The 17,654-nt window shown below is 37.3% G+C and overlaps 2 protein-coding genes and 1 non-coding gene across 8 annotated transcripts; 1 reads left to right on the top strand and 2 right to left on the bottom strand.

Moving 5' to 3' along the window:
• Positions 1 to 2,256: 2,256 nt before the first annotated feature.
• TRNAL-CAG (transfer RNA leucine (anticodon CAG)) lies at positions 2,257 to 2,337 on the bottom strand. The gene has a single exon. It is a non-coding gene; the product is annotated as a tRNA-Leu (tRNA).
• Positions 2,338 to 2,593: 256 nt separating this feature from the next.
• LOC114713255 (putative pentatricopeptide repeat-containing protein At1g74580) lies at positions 2,594 to 7,926 on the bottom strand. 6 transcript variants are annotated; one of them, XM_028897867.1, is made up of 5 exons: positions 7,434 to 7,926; positions 4,098 to 6,708; positions 3,976 to 4,012; positions 3,535 to 3,891; positions 2,594 to 3,077 (listed from the first exon to the last, which is right to left on the bottom strand). In XM_028897867.1, the coding sequence occupies exon 2, from the start codon at positions 6,521 to 6,523 to the stop codon at positions 4,247 to 4,249; it is 2,277 nt and encodes a 758-aa protein (XP_028753700.1). In that variant the 5' UTR covers positions 6,524 to 6,708; positions 7,434 to 7,926; the 3' UTR covers positions 2,594 to 3,077; positions 3,535 to 3,891; positions 3,976 to 4,012; positions 4,098 to 4,246. The 6 variants fall into 6 exon arrangements, with proteins under 6 accessions (XP_028753700.1, XP_028753699.1, XP_028753702.1 ...); XM_028897866.1 differs by lacking the exon at positions 3,535 to 3,891; XM_028897869.1 differs by lacking the exon at positions 3,535 to 3,891 and having other exon boundaries at positions 2,594 to 3,000.
• Positions 7,927 to 11,760: 3,834 nt separating this feature from the next.
• Positions 11,761 to 14,545, top strand: LOC114713257 (probable methyltransferase PMT2). Its single transcript, XM_028897873.1, has 6 exons — positions 11,761 to 12,518; positions 12,698 to 12,908; positions 13,009 to 13,291; positions 13,365 to 13,733; positions 13,851 to 13,928; positions 14,024 to 14,545. The coding sequence occupies exons 1-6, from the start codon at positions 11,859 to 11,861 to the stop codon at positions 14,238 to 14,240; spliced, it is 1,818 nt and encodes a 605-aa protein (XP_028753706.1). The 5' UTR covers positions 11,761 to 11,858; the 3' UTR covers positions 14,241 to 14,545.
• Positions 14,546 to 17,654: the final 3,109 nt, after the last annotated feature.

Here is a 17,654-nt window from a genome sequence, read left to right as displayed (position 1 = left end):
AAATTAGTCAATTATAAAAACATGACACGTTTTTTTTTAAATACCATAATCATCTTTTTTAATACTCTTTCTTCTTCTTCTACTTGATTATAGTTGAGGGAGTATCCATAAGGATAATTTAGAGAAAATTGATAAATATAAGAAATGAGTCCTATATTTAGAAACAAAACTAACTTAACAATTGGGTTCTATATTACATACGGACGAGTGTATATATATATATATGTATATGAATAGGCATTATACTTCTTGGACGAGTAACAGCCGTACACGTGGACGTGGACAGAACGAAGGTCACAGGCTCTGGGGCGTAGGGGATGAACGTGGACGTATCGTGGCTGGGCATATTCATTGGGAGCCTAACGCCCCCGAGAACCATTGGAACGCCCGGACGGAATCTCAGCCCTTGCTTGCCTGCCATGTGTCCCCTGATGACGCCAGCATCATTAAAAGGGCGGGACTGATTTGTCCGTATCCCCGAGTTCAGCTGCCAGGTGTGAATCAAATGTGGCTCTGATACGACCCAACCCATGCCACGTGAACAGGCTGACACGTAGCACTCTGGTGGGCCCCTTTGTCGGCCGAGCTCAAGGTGTTGACCTTCTCCCCTGCCTGCTAAAGTCAAACCCTTGTTATGGCCCCTGAAAACGACACTCCCACCACCTAGCAACCGAATAACGAATCGTTTTCTCTTTCTTTCCCGAGTGAAGAAAAGGTTAGAGAAATAAACCAAGGTTAAAATCGTAATTGAGTATTCAGCTTTGAGGGTCATCAAATGGGCCCGCTCCACCCAAAAAAAAAAAAGTAAGAAAATAATGGTTGTAAAAAGGCTCATCTCAATTAAAATTTTCAAGATGGGAACACATAATTACGTTTATAATGATACATACGCACATGTACTTGTATTCAGCTGGATTATACGTTTCTCATGATAAGTCAAATCAATTCAAGCTATGATAGCTGGACAAGGACATTTTTCTTTTATTTTTCTACTTTTTATTATTGACGAACGGTGTGAGATTTTCATATTCAAAATTAAAAATATTTGCCCAACCAAAAGAACAACGTTTTAATTACTAAAGATATTAGTCATATTACATAAGAGTATGAAGTTTAATCATGCTGACAATATAAAGACCTCAATGATGCAAGTACTATGTAAAGACCTTTATGAAGATTAAAGACTGTAGGTAATTAAGAAGAAAGACTTTTATGAACAATATTTGAATTTTAAAGCCTGCTTTATATTCTGATAATCCATCAAAATCTAACTCAGCTAAATCTTTACAAATGACAATTGAAAGCTGTGGGTATTTCACGCTTGGAGGAGACAAAGGAGGACGATCGGGGGGCATGCATTAATTGGGGTGGGCATAGATGTAGAAAGAGGAGGTTCCTTGAGAGTTGAGATCTGCATTGAGAGAATCCTGCCTTTAAAGTTTTAAGATTTTGAGCCTTTTGTTCTCACAAAGACACAAGCCTTTTCAGCAGTATAATGCACATACTTCCTCTTAATAATCGTTCCTATTTATGATCAACCCCTTATTTTTCAGATTCTTTCTTTCTCAGATTATTTTTCAAATTCAGTGACTGTCATGTTGTTTCTGATCAATGTCAAAAAAAATTTCACAAGAATATACAAGTATTGAACCTTTTTATTCACAACCCGTTATGTGTACATTTTTTCTTCTTTCATCCGATCCATCAACATAACATAAAATCATATGATAACATGCACGTGTTGTGTAAGAAATCAATAGACAACGCCTTCAATGCGTGCTCCGAAAAAGGGACGAGTTAAATGGTAAATTCATGTGGCATTGATTTTACATCATGATCTAGATTATTGTGTGAACATTATGATCTGCAGTATATTCATTACTGGCTAGCATCCAAACTCCAGTCGTCTCTTCAGCCTTTTGGGGCAACGATTGCAGTACAATGACTCGAATATTGCTGAACCCTTCAGTGTGAAATTGATGTCATTATTGTGTGAAAATGACATCCATGTGTTTGGTTGAAATTATATTTATCACACTACAACTCTGCGGGATTGTTTTTAAAAAAAGAACTGTGAGGGAACCTTAATCCAACTTCAACCATAAGATCCACCGCTTTTGGGACAATCTCTTTTTAATTTTTCAACAATCACACTACGTTCAGGAGCTAAGCACTATCTGTGCACTAAACTGTGCAGAAGACCACTTTTCAGCTTCAAGGAGGCTACGGAGTTGGAGGAAAAAATGAAAGATAATCTGTCAAGAATGGGATTCGAACCCATGCCCTTTCGGACCAGTACCTGAAACTGGCGCCTTAGACCAACTCGGCCATCTTGACTTTCTGTCTGGTTGAGCAACAAAATTTTTATTAATAGTTATCTTTCAAATATAAATTCACCAACCCTTGAGCATTGCAAGCCACTGGCCAATGAGTCCTTTCCGACGGAATGAAATTGTTTATTTACGAGATTTGGAGGGACATTTAGTAGACAGTAATGGAACGTGATGAAAAAATATTTTTAAGAAAAATGGTTAAAAATTAGCCACAGAATTTTCTTAAATTAATAGGCCCTACTCCATCCTCCTAACCAAAATGCCTCCAAAGTTTATATGTTAATTTGATGCATTGGAAATACTATTACAGGGCTGTTTAAAATGGTAGCTTAAGCTAAAGTAAGAAAAAAAGTTTCTTTACGACTATCAGAGGGAATCTCGCTTCCCTTGTCGCAAGAGTACAATAATCCGGAGATGTAATCTACAGACTCCCACCACTCTTGTAGTCTATATTGAAAATCAATTCTGCGGGACATGGTCATTATCAAACAGTTGTGTGCAGCTGGAGATCATCAATACTTGCCTTGTTCTTGATTGGGCTTCCTTGCCTTTCCCTCGACATGATGTGTCTCATAATTCACATTGATGAGCATTCTGGGGATGGCTTTTAACCACTTTTTGTGCTCCACTTGTTTTCGATGCTCTGTGCCGCCCTCCACCTAATTCACTGCACAGATCACAAATGCTTCACTGACTTTAGTACACTGAAACACTTAGCTGCCTCCTATGTTTGATTTTCCATCACTGCAGAAATGTTTACCAGCTATAAGACTTTGAAAGGAAAGATAACTCCTGTAATATTTTTGTCAGATAATGCATAACAAATCTCCCGCACAATACGCAAGTTGTAACAAAGCAAATCTCATGCAATCGAACTAGGGTTATTTAATCAAAACAGAAGCCGTGTCTCTATTTGATGAATTGTACTACTTCAAATTCTTAATATAAGAGCTAGATAACTAAATTAAAGAGATTAAGAAAATCAGTTATTTGTAACAAACATGTGTTGACTTCCTAAAATCACCCTTATTCAATCATGTATGTTGAAACTATACTTCGGCAGAAACACCGTACAATCAATAAGGATATTTTTGAGAATACATTATAAATTTAAGAGACAAAGTGAATTGGAATATTATATTTAGGACTGTCAATTATTATATTTAGCACCGAAGGTAGTAAATGATATTGAAGGACTCACACAGTCACTAGCCCGAAAAGCCAGTTCACCATGGTAGTATGGTACTGGTTTAGGATAATATTGGTGGCCTTGTGGCCGAAGATCTCTTGGGTACAAACTTGGGGTATTGTGCTGCTTTTGGGCCTAGACCACCACTATGTTATCAAATGCCAAAGGCCTAGATACTATTCATGATTTCATGACATAAAGCGGAATAGATTAAAAGGCATTGGTTAAGATAACAAAAACATCATGGAGGATTCTTAAGCTTCCAATAGGTATTGACGATATAGAAGCCTCATTCATTGTTTCCCCAGCCAAACGTAAATAATGGTGATTTTGCATCTGGGATAACATTCCATTCAACAATGCTCCGATCTGCTAAGTTAATATTAACTCAAACCATTTCTCAAAATGCTAGGGCTTAAAGATAAAAGTAATGCCTTCACTAAAGTAACTTACGGAATTAGGTTCAAATTTGCAATCCCTTGTGCTATTCCTGAAAATTCCAAAACGAAAAATTCTGAGCGTTCTGTTTTGCTTGTGGATAAAGTTACATAGAGAAAGATATAAATAGCATTTACCTTAAGTTCACTTTCAGATTATAGGAAGTTCAACGTTTTTATATGCATCTATTGGAAGCTCTCCTATCCTGGGAACCGAGTTGCAGATCAGGAGGTCTTGCACACATTTCCGTCAACAGCTGATAACCTAGTCCCTGGCTATCGTGAATTCATGGTTGGGGGATTTTTTTAAGTGTCTTCTTATCTCTAACCCCGTCATACAGCAGCTCATAAGCATAATAAGTTATAGAGCCCTTCTTCAACAAGTCTTCCACAACAATCTTAGGTGCTACTACTTCCTTTTTGTCAGCTTCAAAAATTGTATTAACAGTATCTGGAACAATGCCCTTGGCTACCATTAAGTGAATGATGCCAACAGCCTCAGGAAGCCGGTGCTCCACACAGAGACAATTTAAAACCCGCCCGAATGTTGTCAGTGTTGGGATAAACCCTTTTTTAATCTTCTCCAACAGAAAATTGTATCCAGAAGTGACATTTCCAGTCTTGCAGAAACCATCAATCATGACTCGATAAGTATAGCGATCTGGATTGAGTCCATTTTCATTCACCTCAGTAAACAGATTTTCCGCTGTATTCATATCAAGCTTTTCAGCGCATGCATTAATCATTATATTATATATTGCTGTTGTATGACAAATCTTCTGTTGGTTTTCCGTCCTGAAAAACTGGTAAGCTCCATGAAGATCACCAATCTCGCAGAACCCATTGATCAATGTCCCCAAACTCACAGTGTCAGGAGTCAAACCCTTGCTTTTCATTTCCACAAGCAAATCAATAGCCTCGTTCATTTTCTTAGCTTTGCAAAGGCTTTCTATGAGTATGTTGTACGTAATTATGTTAGGAACGCATTCCCTCTCCAACATTGTTTTGAAAGTCTCCATTACATCTTCGTATTTTGCAGCCTTACAAAGGCCGTTCAATAAAGTGTTATACGTGATAACATCAGGAGTCACACCATGACTCCACATTCTATTCACTGTCTCAATCGCATCATCTAACTTCAACTGTTTACAGTAACCATCAATCAAAGTATTGAAACTAAAAATGTCCGGAAGACACCCATCAGCAATAGCATCGTTCATGAGTTTATTGGCATCAGATACACAACCCATCTTGCACAAGCCATTGATAACTAAATTATATGTCCATATATTGGGGCGGCAACCATTTTCTGACATCTCATTCATCAGTTGCAAAGCTGGCAAAATAAGACCCAGTTGAGATAGCCCTTTTATTAAGGTATTGTAGACAATAATGCTAGGCCTTATACCTTTACTTAGTGCATCTTTAAGAACAGCCATGGCATGATCAATCTCACCATCCTGGCATAATTTATTAATTAAGGAACAATAAGAAAACTCATCAGGCACAAACCCCTTGAAGATTGCATCCTTCAAAACATTCTTTGCATTCTGTATCATCCCAGCCTTGCAATATCCATCAATAATACTATTATAGGTGAAGCCATCAGGTTCAAGTCCTTCATTAACCATTTTGTGCAAATACCTCTCAGCCTCGACAACCTTTAAATTTCTACACAATCCACAGATTAATGTATTATAGGTTACAACATCGGGAACTAGGCCCTCCCTAGACACACTATCAAATAATTTGACAGCCCTGGTAAGAGCACCTTCCCTGCAAAGTCCTCGAATGAAAATATTGAAAGTGAACAAATTAGGAGAAATCCCCCTCTTTAACACCTTGTCGAGAAGCTTCTCACTTTCTAGGATATTACCCTTCTTACAAAGTGTATGAATAAGCTTATTGAATGTGGCAATATCAGGACATAGATATTGCCCAAGCATTTTATGAAACAATTCATATGCCTCAACTGGATGATTGCATTCATAAAATCCAGCAATAACTGTACAATATGCTACTGCATTGCAATCAGACCCCTGGAAAGGCATGTTATCGAGCAGCCTCAGAGCAGCATGGGGCCTGCTTGTCCTACAGAAGGACTTTATCCTTATAGTAAAGGTGTACACATCAGGAGCAATCCCTTTATCTCTCATTCTCAAGTATACCTTGTGGGCTTGATTGAAATACCCTTGCTCAACTAGTATATTCATAATCACATTAAATGATTGAACAGATGGCTCACAATTGTAGAAGTCCATCCGCTCAAATACGTTAACAGCTTCCTGAATCTTCCCTTTCTTCCCATAGTTCTTCATGGCTTCAATATATACTCCCTCCAGTAAGCTGTTATCAATATTGGATCTCATCTCTGAAAGAAGATTCTCCATTGCCTCAAATTCCCCATGGAGTCCAAGCTTTTCAATCATGCATTTATAAGTGAATAACGTGTGCTTGAATCCATCTTCCTTTTTCACTGAGTTGAACATGTCAAGTGCTTTAAGCGGGTCCTTTTGAGATCTTACAACAGCAAGAACATGTTTAGGAAGTAAAGTAGGACTCATTCCAGGATGACACAGTACAAATAATTCTATGTATAATAATCAAATAAAAGCCATGAACCAAACATAAGCGGTTCCTTACTTGTGCACGCACATATACCTACACGTATAAAAACAGAAAATTCAATCGGTAGCAGGACAAAAGCCTGCTGGATTGCTTCTTTATGCTCTGGCAAACAAGCTTCCACCTAAATATCAACAAATGGAAAACCCACAAAAAAAAAAAGGTTAAAACTTAGTCACCAAATTGAATGAAAGCATGCAATAAATAGAGTTGTCCAAATGAATTCACTCTGTTATTAATCTAATAGCAGTCCTGCCGTAAAGGAACAAAAGTAAAATGCCAGCAACGGAATTGATTTTTTTTTTCCCCCTTCCCCAAAGCAAACCAATGCTAGCAATGGTATTGATTTTTTTTTTTTGCCCCCCAAAGCAAACCAGTTGTGCGCAAGAATTTCATTAATAAAGCCCAGCAAATCGGCTCAAGGTCATGGGGCATTGGCAACATGCGTGGTAGCATGAGAAGAGCAGATGAACTTTTGCGGAGAGAAATGGACAATAACACAATCAAGTTTTGGGCAAGAAAGATTACACTAATAAGACCTAGAAAATCGCCTTCTTTTCTTTGATAGTCAAAAAACTTTCTTTCTTTCTGCAACAAATTCCCAAAACTGATTCTTTTTGCGACAAATCCCCAAAACACAACCCCAAGATCTTCCATAGGATAAAGAGCTCGCGGGAGACATGTAGAAAACAGATCACATGAAATAGAACAACCGATGTTAAGATCATGAGATGCCCAAACCAGAAAAAAAGAATAAACTATTGATGCACTCCTAACTGAACTAAATTAATCACAAGCTTATCAACCATATAAATCTTTTAAATCTCATCAACAGTAAAAAATAATTACTTGTACTGAGAGTCTGAGATGCTAGGATTAGAGAAAAGGGATTGAGGGTGCCGGAAGCAGGAGCAACTTCAGCCATCACAGTCACGCCTCTACAGCTGCACTGAGTACGAACTGGAGAACTAAGCCTTGCGCGAGCGGGTACTGAGGGGTCAGACGGTGAAGTGAGGAAGAGTATGGGCGAACAGAGGGAGTCTAAGGGAAAGAGAAGCTACGCCAACGATGAGGGAGAGAGTGTCGGAGAAGGGCATGGAAGAGTCCGACGGACAATGGAGAAAGCGACACTGCCTGCAAGCCTGAGACGGCGAGGAGGAGTCTGAGGGAGAGAATAGCAGCCGCATGAATGCGAGGGAGATAGCGCGGTGGCGGCGACAACCTTTTACCTTGTGACGGAACAGCGACGGCGTCGAGAGTGTGAAACTGACGAGTGAGGGAGGAGTGACTTCAGGATTGCGGGCGAGGCGGAGATCGCCGGCGGGAGAGGATAGACTGGAGAGGGAGGCTAAACACAGTCGTTTTACAGTTAGACACGCCTATATGCAAATTTACATTATCATTATATATTTCGGTTTTACGAAATATAGTCATCAATTATTAATTTTAATTATACATGCATAATTAGCTATCAGAGAATGAGCATTAACCTGTATATAAGAATGAATATCAGTCAATGGCAAATATTCCCAGTGTTGTCGTACACTATGATATTTACTCTTTTTTTTTAATACAAGAGTTAATTTAATATTTAATTTAGAATTAAATATAAAATTCTAATTTATTTATATTTCTTATTTATTTATTTTTTTAAAAATAATTTTTGTAATAGTTGTACATATTAGAGATTCATATGATAAGTAAAGATATTTTAGAAAAGATAATATATATTCATTACAAATAATTAACTTAACTAATTTTTTTAATTTACTTAAATTAGTTAAATAACTTTAAGAGTTGAAGATAGTGTTATCAAGAATCACATTCTCCACTGATTGTGTTCACATTCAACAAAGCCATAAATCATAGAATCAAGAACGAAAATAATATCGGGCTTCTTCGGGTTTGTTTTTTGTTTTTTAAAAACAGTTTTATCAAATTATTTTTAAAAATAAGTTTTGAGGGGGGAAAAATTCTGTTTGAATGATTGTTTTAAAAAATTATATTTAAGAACAAAAATAAACTTGTTTAGAAAATTTTTTAAAATCGAGTTAAATTAAAAAAAAGAAAAAGAATTATTAGATTCATTTATTTTATATGATTATTATTGACATTATCTTTTTATAATTACTTAATACTCCTATGTTATTATATTGATAAACTAATTTAATAAAAAATAAAATAAAATGGTCAATAAATAATATAAAAATAATTTACTCCTAACAAAAATAACATGGTCAAATTTTAAATGGACATTGTTTAAAATAAAATCTCCAAAACAACATCTAATTGTAGAATTGCGAAGAGTTCCAAAGCGAAAGAATTGTGATGAGTCAACCATATCTTAGCAGAAGTTTAAATTAGTGTTATGCTTCTCACACTCATCTGAAAATGGCTCAGAATAACTTATTACAAGGGAATGACCAACTCACAAGACTGGCTTAATTAGCTGATGCCAGTTTGTTCAACAGAGTCTAAAGTATTTTTTACAACTCTTAATGCAGAGAGGAATTCAAATCGATAACTCTAAATGTGTAAAAAAAAAAAAAAACTAAGATTGAGTCCCAACCTGAACACAACTTTTATGCTGCAAATGTAAACCCGAATATACACCAAGATACTTGACAAAATCAATCAACTGTAGAATTGAAAACATGAAACAAGCATATGATTAAGGATTGTACAAATTTTGTGACAAAAAAAAAAAGAAGAGCCTTGATGAGGGGGGGAAAAAATTCCTTCATCACGATAAGTATTCCCTCTCACATCTGCGAGCCTGAAATATGAAACTTTGCACTAACTTGCTCAAGGAGCCAATGTAAGCATTTTATCAAGCAGGTTGTTGGCTCTCCAATTTCTTCACGCGTCCACATTCAGTACCCACCAGATAATGAGCACCTGATACTCATCACCTGATGAATAATCTGGACCGTCCAGATTTAATATTTTTAAATAATTATTTAAAAATAAAAAAAATTATATTTTAAAAAATAATAGTTAAGATATATATTATCTTTATTTTCATCCTATACCTATTAAAATAATTATTTTAAAAAAATAAAAATAAAAATAAAATAAAATCTGAACCGTTCAGATTTGACGAGCACGGATGCTCGTAGTTATGCAAATCGTTTCTTCACATTTAGAAAGGCCCGTGGTCACAGAGTTCCAAGCTACAGCGTCAAATTTCAAGATACCACCAAACCCTCTCCTCGCTTCACTCAAGAGCCCACTCTTCGCACACATGCGTACCAGACAACTACGAATAAACCCATCATTTTCAAGACCCGATTTCACACCTCTCCCATGAAGCTGAGCTCCTTCAAGGCCAAGACCCACTGACTAAATTAATCAGTTAGGTAAAGAGAGTATAGACAGAGGACTCTCCCACTGAGGATTGAAGCGGGAGGAAGGAGAGATTGGAGACGTCGAGGGAGTGAGGAAGGATGCAACGATGTAGAGAGGAGTAAGGAGACAACGAGCGCACTGGAGACAACGAGCGAGTGAGGAGACTGTGAGCACCGAGACTGGAGAGTGAAGCTTCAAGCCATCGAGCGCGGAGAAAAACTGTCGATCCAGGAGAAGGGTTGTGCCTGATGAAGTCCATAACTAAAAATTAAAAAACATCTAAAACTTGTTTTCTGTTTTTAGTTTTTTAAAACAAATTTCAAACATATTTTTCTCTGGCAATTCCTAAAAGACCTTCCTTGCAGACTCTGCCGATCCACATCTAAAATACCCATTGATCAGCACTATGCCAAGTGGCAGAGTCGTCTCTGTTCCCCAGGAATTTTGCATCCCCGTAAGCCACCCACCTTTACCCATAGTCAGCAGAAGCCACATAAACCATGCTGATCCAGGATACTCTATCCCATTATATTGTTAGCCATGGTTTCTCTCTAAACAAACTTTGCTCTCACCGTGTTCCATGAAATTAAATCCCAAAACATGACTTATCTTGTGGCAGTAAGCTTCAAGTTAGGTTCCAGGACCGCAATGGCAAAATCAGAGAATACATTCTTTACAAGTCCTAGCTGTGTTCACATTGCTGTCAAGAGTAAGTCCAACTAGATTTTCCTTCTCGTATAACAGAGACATTATTAGAAGCTCTGATCAATGAACAGGGTGAAAATCCTTAACTCGTCCTTGAAACCTAGCTTTAGAACAAGGTGATGCCATGTGACCGATAAGGGTGTTAGGAATGGGCAAAATTACTCGAGATTTGGTGTAGAGTAGAAAGAAGGGTGTGACGAGAATGTAACTTCGGAAATGACTGAAAGCAGCAAGGGACAGAGTTGAGAAGGCCAGAAGTAATGAGCTCGACGTAATTTTCAAAGGTAAAGAATGTTAGGTTATCCAGAAGAAGATTTGGTAGACCAAGCCACCAAGGAGGCAGTAAACCAACAGCTTCATTAATTAAAGGATCAAGTCATGAATTAATAAAGCCACATTGAATCAAAGATAGGCTTCTCGACCAAGCAGCGAACAAGTGGAATGCCATATACCTCTAAACTTAAATAATTACAAAAATTGTTACTTTTTTCTTTGTCAACGTGGAGATGGCTGGGTTGGTCTATCTAATCCGCAATGTTTGGGATTTTTAATCAATTTGTTTCTTTAGAAGAAAAAAAAGAAAATATAATCCGAGTCTCACTATTTAAAGTTAGAATTTTTCATTCAGACTCAAAGTCTCTGTTTTTTCCCCCACATACTCTGTTAATTGCTGTAAATCAAAGATTTGTGAAGTGACAATTAGTTCATAGAGTTCTAAAACACAATTTCGGAATAAAACTTTACTTGTAATTAAAATTGAATTTGTTCATAATTAGTTCCAACAGATATGAAATGGAGGACTGTGATTTGATTGAGGAAATGCCAAAGTTAACTACCCGAACAAACTTGCATACCAATAAAGGGAAGAGAGAGGAATAGCGAAAAGGACCCACATTTCACAATGAGACAAGTTCGTGTCTTCGTACATGTCGCAAAATCACCTCGGTTTCCACTAAGTGCATGAAACACGGGTCAAAACCAACATAAACACTTGCTCACCCAACCTCCCCTTTCCATGGATTCATTCCCTCCCAACATCATCAACATCCTCACTCTCTTTTGATGATATTCCTCAATCTCAGATCAGTAAGTCTTCCCAAACCCTGCTACCCTTTGATCGTTTTCATGCCATTTCATGTCGATTTATTTACGCATTGATCGTTATATGCAGCGATCTGTACTACAGTTTCGATAGGAAGATTATAGAAACATATATCGATCATGGCGACGAAAGAGAACACGAAAGACAACAGAAACCAAGGGAATACTATGCAGATTCTGATCATCGCTGGCTTATGTGGTTGCTTCTTTTTATTCGGTGCATGGCGACGAGGTGGTTCTGGAAAAGGAGACCGTATAGCCGCCGAGATTACCGAACACACAGATTGCACCATTATCCCTGACTTAAATTACGAGACCCATCGTGATACTGCTGCGTCGTCGACTACCATACCCGCAGATGATTCTGAAACAGCCATCAAAAAGTTCGAGCCCTGTGAGGATCGTTATAGTGATTTCACGCCCTGTCATGATCAAACTCGAGCCATGACATTCCCGCGAGAGAACATGAATTACAGAGAAAGGCATTGCTACCCTCCAGAAGAAAAGCTTCATTGTCTCATACCTGCACCCAAAGGATATGCGACGCCGTTTCCATGGCCTAAGAGTCGTGATTATGTGCCGTATGCCAATGCGCCTTATAAGAGCCTCACGATTGAGAAGGCTGTGCAGAATTGGATTCAGTATGAAGGTAACGTGTTCAGGTTTCCCGGTGGAGGAACGCAGTTTCCTGAAGGAGCCGATGCGTATATTGATAAACTTGTTTCTGTCATACCCATTTCCAATGGCATGGTTAGAACTGCTCTAGATACTGGTTGTGGGGTAAGTACAAACATCATAAATAAACATCCTCATTTTCATCAAATCTTATGCATGTTGCACGTTTACTGTTACCTCGTTTATTCTCCGACATGAGATCTGAGGGTGAAAACCTCGCACACCAAATATTCTGTGCATGTTTATAGCTTATTTACTGATGAATGATGGTGGCGTTTTCGTAGGTTGCTAGTTTGGGTGCGTACTTGTTTAAGAAGAATGTGATTACGATGTCAATTGCACCTAGGGACTCTCATGAAGCGCAAGTTCAATTTGCTTTGGAAAGAGGTGTTCCGGCGATCATTGGAGTTATAGGAACCATAAAGCTACCTTTCCCTGCTGGATCATATGACATGGCTCACTGTTCCAGGTGTTTGATTCCATGGGGTGGAAATGGTGCGATCAAATAATTATGATTTTTTTTTTTGCTAGTTGCCATTTTTGTTTTGAAAATTCCATTTAGATTGTGATAGTTGGATTAAAAAAAAATGGACAGATGGAATGTACATGATGGAAGTGGATCGAGTTCTTAGGCCCGGTGGTTACTGGGTTCTTTCTGGTCCTCCAATAAACTGGAAGAATAACCATCAAGCATGGCAGCGTCCTGCAGAAGAACTTGAAGAGGAGCAGAGGAAGATTGAAGAAATGGCTAAACTTCTCTGCTGGGAAAAGAAACACGAAATGGGTGAAATTGCTATATGGAGAAAGAGACTAAATTCTGATGAGTGTCGTCGACAAAGTTCTCAGCCAACAATATGTGAATCTTCACCCGATGTCTGGTAAGATGCTTACGCTTTTTAAAGATCTACGAATTCTAAATATTTTTTCTGAAATTTCTGTCACTGCCTCTAGGTACAAGACGATGGAGAAGTGTGTGACTCCTTCTCCTAAAGGCAGTGATTCGTGGAAGCCATTCCCAGAGAGGCTCAATGCTGTTCCTGCCAGAATATCCAGTGGGTCACTTGATGGTGTATCTGTGGAAATGTACAATGAAGACAAAAGAATATGGAAGAAGCATGTTCAGGCTTACAAACAAATTAATAAAATCATTGACTCAGGTAGGTATAGAAACATCATGGACATGAACGCTGGCCTAGGAAGTTTTGCTGCTGCCCTTGAATCTCCCAAATTGTGGGTCATGAACGTTGTCCCTACAATTGCTGAGAAAGATACCCTGGGCGTTATATTTGAGCGTGGATTGATTGGCATTTATCATGATTGGTGAGTTTATACATGAAATGGCTACACACACACACACACACACTCACTTTCAATCAACAATGTAATGTTTATACACAGATCAAATCATACAAACTTCTCTTTTGGTGTTTCTGCTAGGTGTGAAGCCTTCTCCACATATCCAAGAACATATGATCTTATCCATGCAAATGGCGTTTTCAGCTTGTACAAGGATAAGTAGGAACCTTTTAAATATTACGATGAATTGATGTCTTTCATGATGAATAAACAAAATGGGGCTTTTTCTTTTCTGACTGAGATGGTGAATACAGGTGCAGTGCAGAAGAGATATTGCTAGAGATGGACCGCATACTAAGGCCAGAAGGAGCAGTAATATTCAGAGATAATGTGAATGTGCTAATACAAGTGAGAAAACTAGTGAAAGGGATGAGATGGAATGCCCAGATGGTAGATCATGAGGATGGCCCTCATGTTTCAGAGAAGGTGCTGTTTGCTGTGAAACAGTATTGGGTTGTAGGTGACAATTGAGCCCTCCATCACTATGGTGATGGCTCAAATAAAAGAATGCATGGTTCCACAATGAGAGCTTACTTGTTCATCACAAGCAAGAGGAGCCAGGACATAGAATTGTCCATGGCCATTTCTTGAGGGTCTATAGATATTAGTCATCAGGTTTGTTTCAAGATCTTTGAAGTGTCTACAGTTTTTGATTCTTAGGTTGGATTGGAGCTGGGTTTGGCTTCATTTTGCTTATTGCCTTAATGTGTTAGATGTCAAGTGACATTTGCATTTAATTCCAATAGATGTGAAAGTGAATTTCTCTTTTGATTTTTGCCTTGTCCTTAGAACATTGACCAATGTACTGGTTTGGATAAAGCTTTTGACATCCTAAAAGTCTTTTTGGTATACATTTCAAAAGTAGAAGTAATTTGGATTTGAAACCTCATTTAAGATTTATATGAAAGTCTTTTGCGTAAAAGCTGAGAATAGTTTTTCATTCGCGCATAATCAGTTAAAGCATTTAATGAAATAATTAAAACTCCCTTTCTTTTTTTTTGGCTACATAAAATTCCCAAATTCCCATCTCACCCTCTTCTTTCTCATAGATTCACGAGAGAATATGAACTCGGCCCCGCTCAGCTAAATTGGGTCGAGCCCAAATGCTTAGAAATCAAAAAGGGGTTACAATGGACTGGACATTGGTGATTGGACCACATACCTTCCCCACGTATGTGTCCGAGTTTTGTGAGTGGGCATTTTTTCTAAATTTATTTAATGATATTTTTATTTGATTGTTTAATTTTATAAAGCATCATTTCAGTACTGTAATTTAATATTATTAATTTTATTAATAAAAAATTGACATTAAATTTTTTAATGTTAACAAGAATTTGTCAAATGAAGTTTTTTTAATTCAACTTTTTTTTAAAAATAATTTAATTTAAAATAGTAGTATTATTTGAGAATTTTTTAAAATTATAATATGCTTTCGCTGCAACACTGCGGGCTAAGACAACATATGGGCTTCCTTCGCCAGTTTCCGAGTTCCAACCAAATGGCTTTTTCAGAATCATACGGCAAGCTCAGGTCGAACCGTGGGGATGATCTCATTTGACAGCTTTCGTGAATTTGGTGATATTAATATTGAATGAATTCAAATAGTTTACAATAATAAAAAGAATGAGAGCGTGGACATATTTCTTTTATATTTCTTAAATACAGTTGTGTGCTAATTGTAAAGGACTAGCTTAAATCCATCCATATTAGACAGACAATTGCTTTCAACGTTAAGTCCTTTACAAGCTAGCTGTCCTTGATTTGAGGGGGCCAGCTCAAATAGAAAGCCTAAAATAACAAAAGAATTTATAACCTTTTCTGGTTGGTCGGTGGTTTAGGAGTATGTTTGCTGATATTATGTATCATTTCTATAGTTCCCATTGTTCTCTTCAGATATGACTCTACCCCCCCATCTCCAGTCAACCCTATTATTTCAGTTTGCTTCCAATCTTCAACCCCTTTTTTCCGGGACCATGATGATCCATCTCTCCTAGTATTAACATCACTTCATCCAAAAAGGACAATGGAAAAGATAAATAAATTCATAATCTGAATTAATTACCCACCGACTTATCATTTGTAGAAATTAAACTACTTTAACTACTGCAAATTATCAGATTTTCAAGAACAGTCTCGTTGCAATCGCTAGAACAGATATACAGAAGAAAAAGGGGGAACATAGACGACCCACTCATTACACAGCTTGGAAATTGCAGAAAAAGCCATGAAAATAATCAAATGGAGTTTTCAGATTAAAAATATCTCGCCGGCATATTGAAGTAGACCAATATTTATGTAGTTTGTAGTATGTGGGGAGTGAAAAATATAACATGTTCTGAAGTCAACATCAGTGCACAAAAAAGGGCACAAAGCTAGCTAAGGTATCTGTTTGCCTCATGTCTCAAATCTCAATGTTTCTGCTAATTTTAATGTTTCCTGATTAAGCAAGCTTTCCTACATCGTAGGAGACCAATGACACAAAATATAAAATGAATTTAAGGATCTCCTCTCCCTAGATGGTTCCTCTTTGGAGTTAGTTTTCCGATGAATGCTAATGCAACAAAACAAACAGAGCAGTGGGTGCCTTGGGGGGAGAGACACAAGACATTCTTTTGAAATTACAAATAGCGCCTCTGAAAAAGAAGCTCAAAAAACCCAATCATCCCTGTGAAAGTGGAGCTCTTAGCCAAGCCTCTTTCTCCAGCAGCTTTTTTTTTCCAGAGAGAGAGAGAGTAGATGGCGTATTCATTATTCAGTGTATGTACTTGGGACGTCGTAACTCGTAGGCATCGCTCTTCGTCATCATGTGTAAGACAGTAAACACGTGCCTCTTCTGTTGACCCCTCTTATTCACCACTTTTTTGTTTTTCCTTTCCCCTTCCCTGCCTTCTTCAATTTTACCCCACTCAAACCCTTATAACTTATTCCATAAACAACAAAACTGAAGCAAACAAACAAATAAATAAGAAGGGCCACTTAGAAAATCATCCGTGTAAAGAATAAAGTGATCGCAAATACACGGAAAAAAATCAGATCCTATCTTATATGAGCACTATGAAAGTGGCACGTACAAGACGTTTTATTTTTTAATTTCTCATCTGTGTATACATATATATATATAATATTTCAATAACCATGAATTAGTATTCTAGGGTGTTGTTTGTTTGCTATTAATCTACATATCTATATATGAATCCCCTTTATTTGTTGATTCCGCGATCGATGCATCGGATCCAATATCTTGTACAGTGTTTCATCTTTATGCCCTTTTTCTGCCTAAGATATTCCCTATATGCTCACTTCGATATGCTGCTTTCAATCAACTTTTCCTCTTTCGTTTTAGTGTGTCTCTATTCCCATTCCCCTCTCTAGCTAGTGTTACGCCACATTTAAATTCAAACAATTGGAGACATATCTGTAGTTATTATAGCCCTTTGATTCCATTTATAAGATAATAATGAAAGAATATTTTTATTATTCTCAATACAAATTATCTCATTTAATTTATTGTATGAGCTGTATAATTTTACTTATAAATAATTATTCTCTGTACAATTTTAGTAGGGTTTACTATTTTTCTTAATTCTAGTAAATCATGCTGATGATAATGTCATATATATCTCTTGTCTTCTCTAGAGCTATCTGATTCGAATGTTTTTCTGTTAAAATTCCTACCTTTTCTTTTGAGAAATTTAGGAATTGGTTCATGTCTTCACTGATGGAATTGAACAAGGAAGGTTTGAATTATCTCACTCATGGGTTAACATGCTTACTTAATAACAAAATACTTGATAAAGGGAAAAGAAATCATCCTGTTACTGTTATACGGGAAATCAAGAATATCAATTTCTTTCTCAGAATACGCTTTTGATAACTTCAGATCTT

Source organism: Neltuma alba, unplaced genomic scaffold, assembly GCF_004799145.2.
Source record: "Neltuma alba isolate B1F8T4 unplaced genomic scaffold, ASM479914v2 tig00011420_pilon, whole genome shotgun sequence".
In the NCBI taxonomy this organism is placed as follows: Eukaryota; Viridiplantae; Streptophyta; class Magnoliopsida; order Fabales; family Fabaceae; genus Neltuma; species Neltuma alba.
This window is presented reverse-complemented; position numbering and strand designations above follow the sequence as displayed.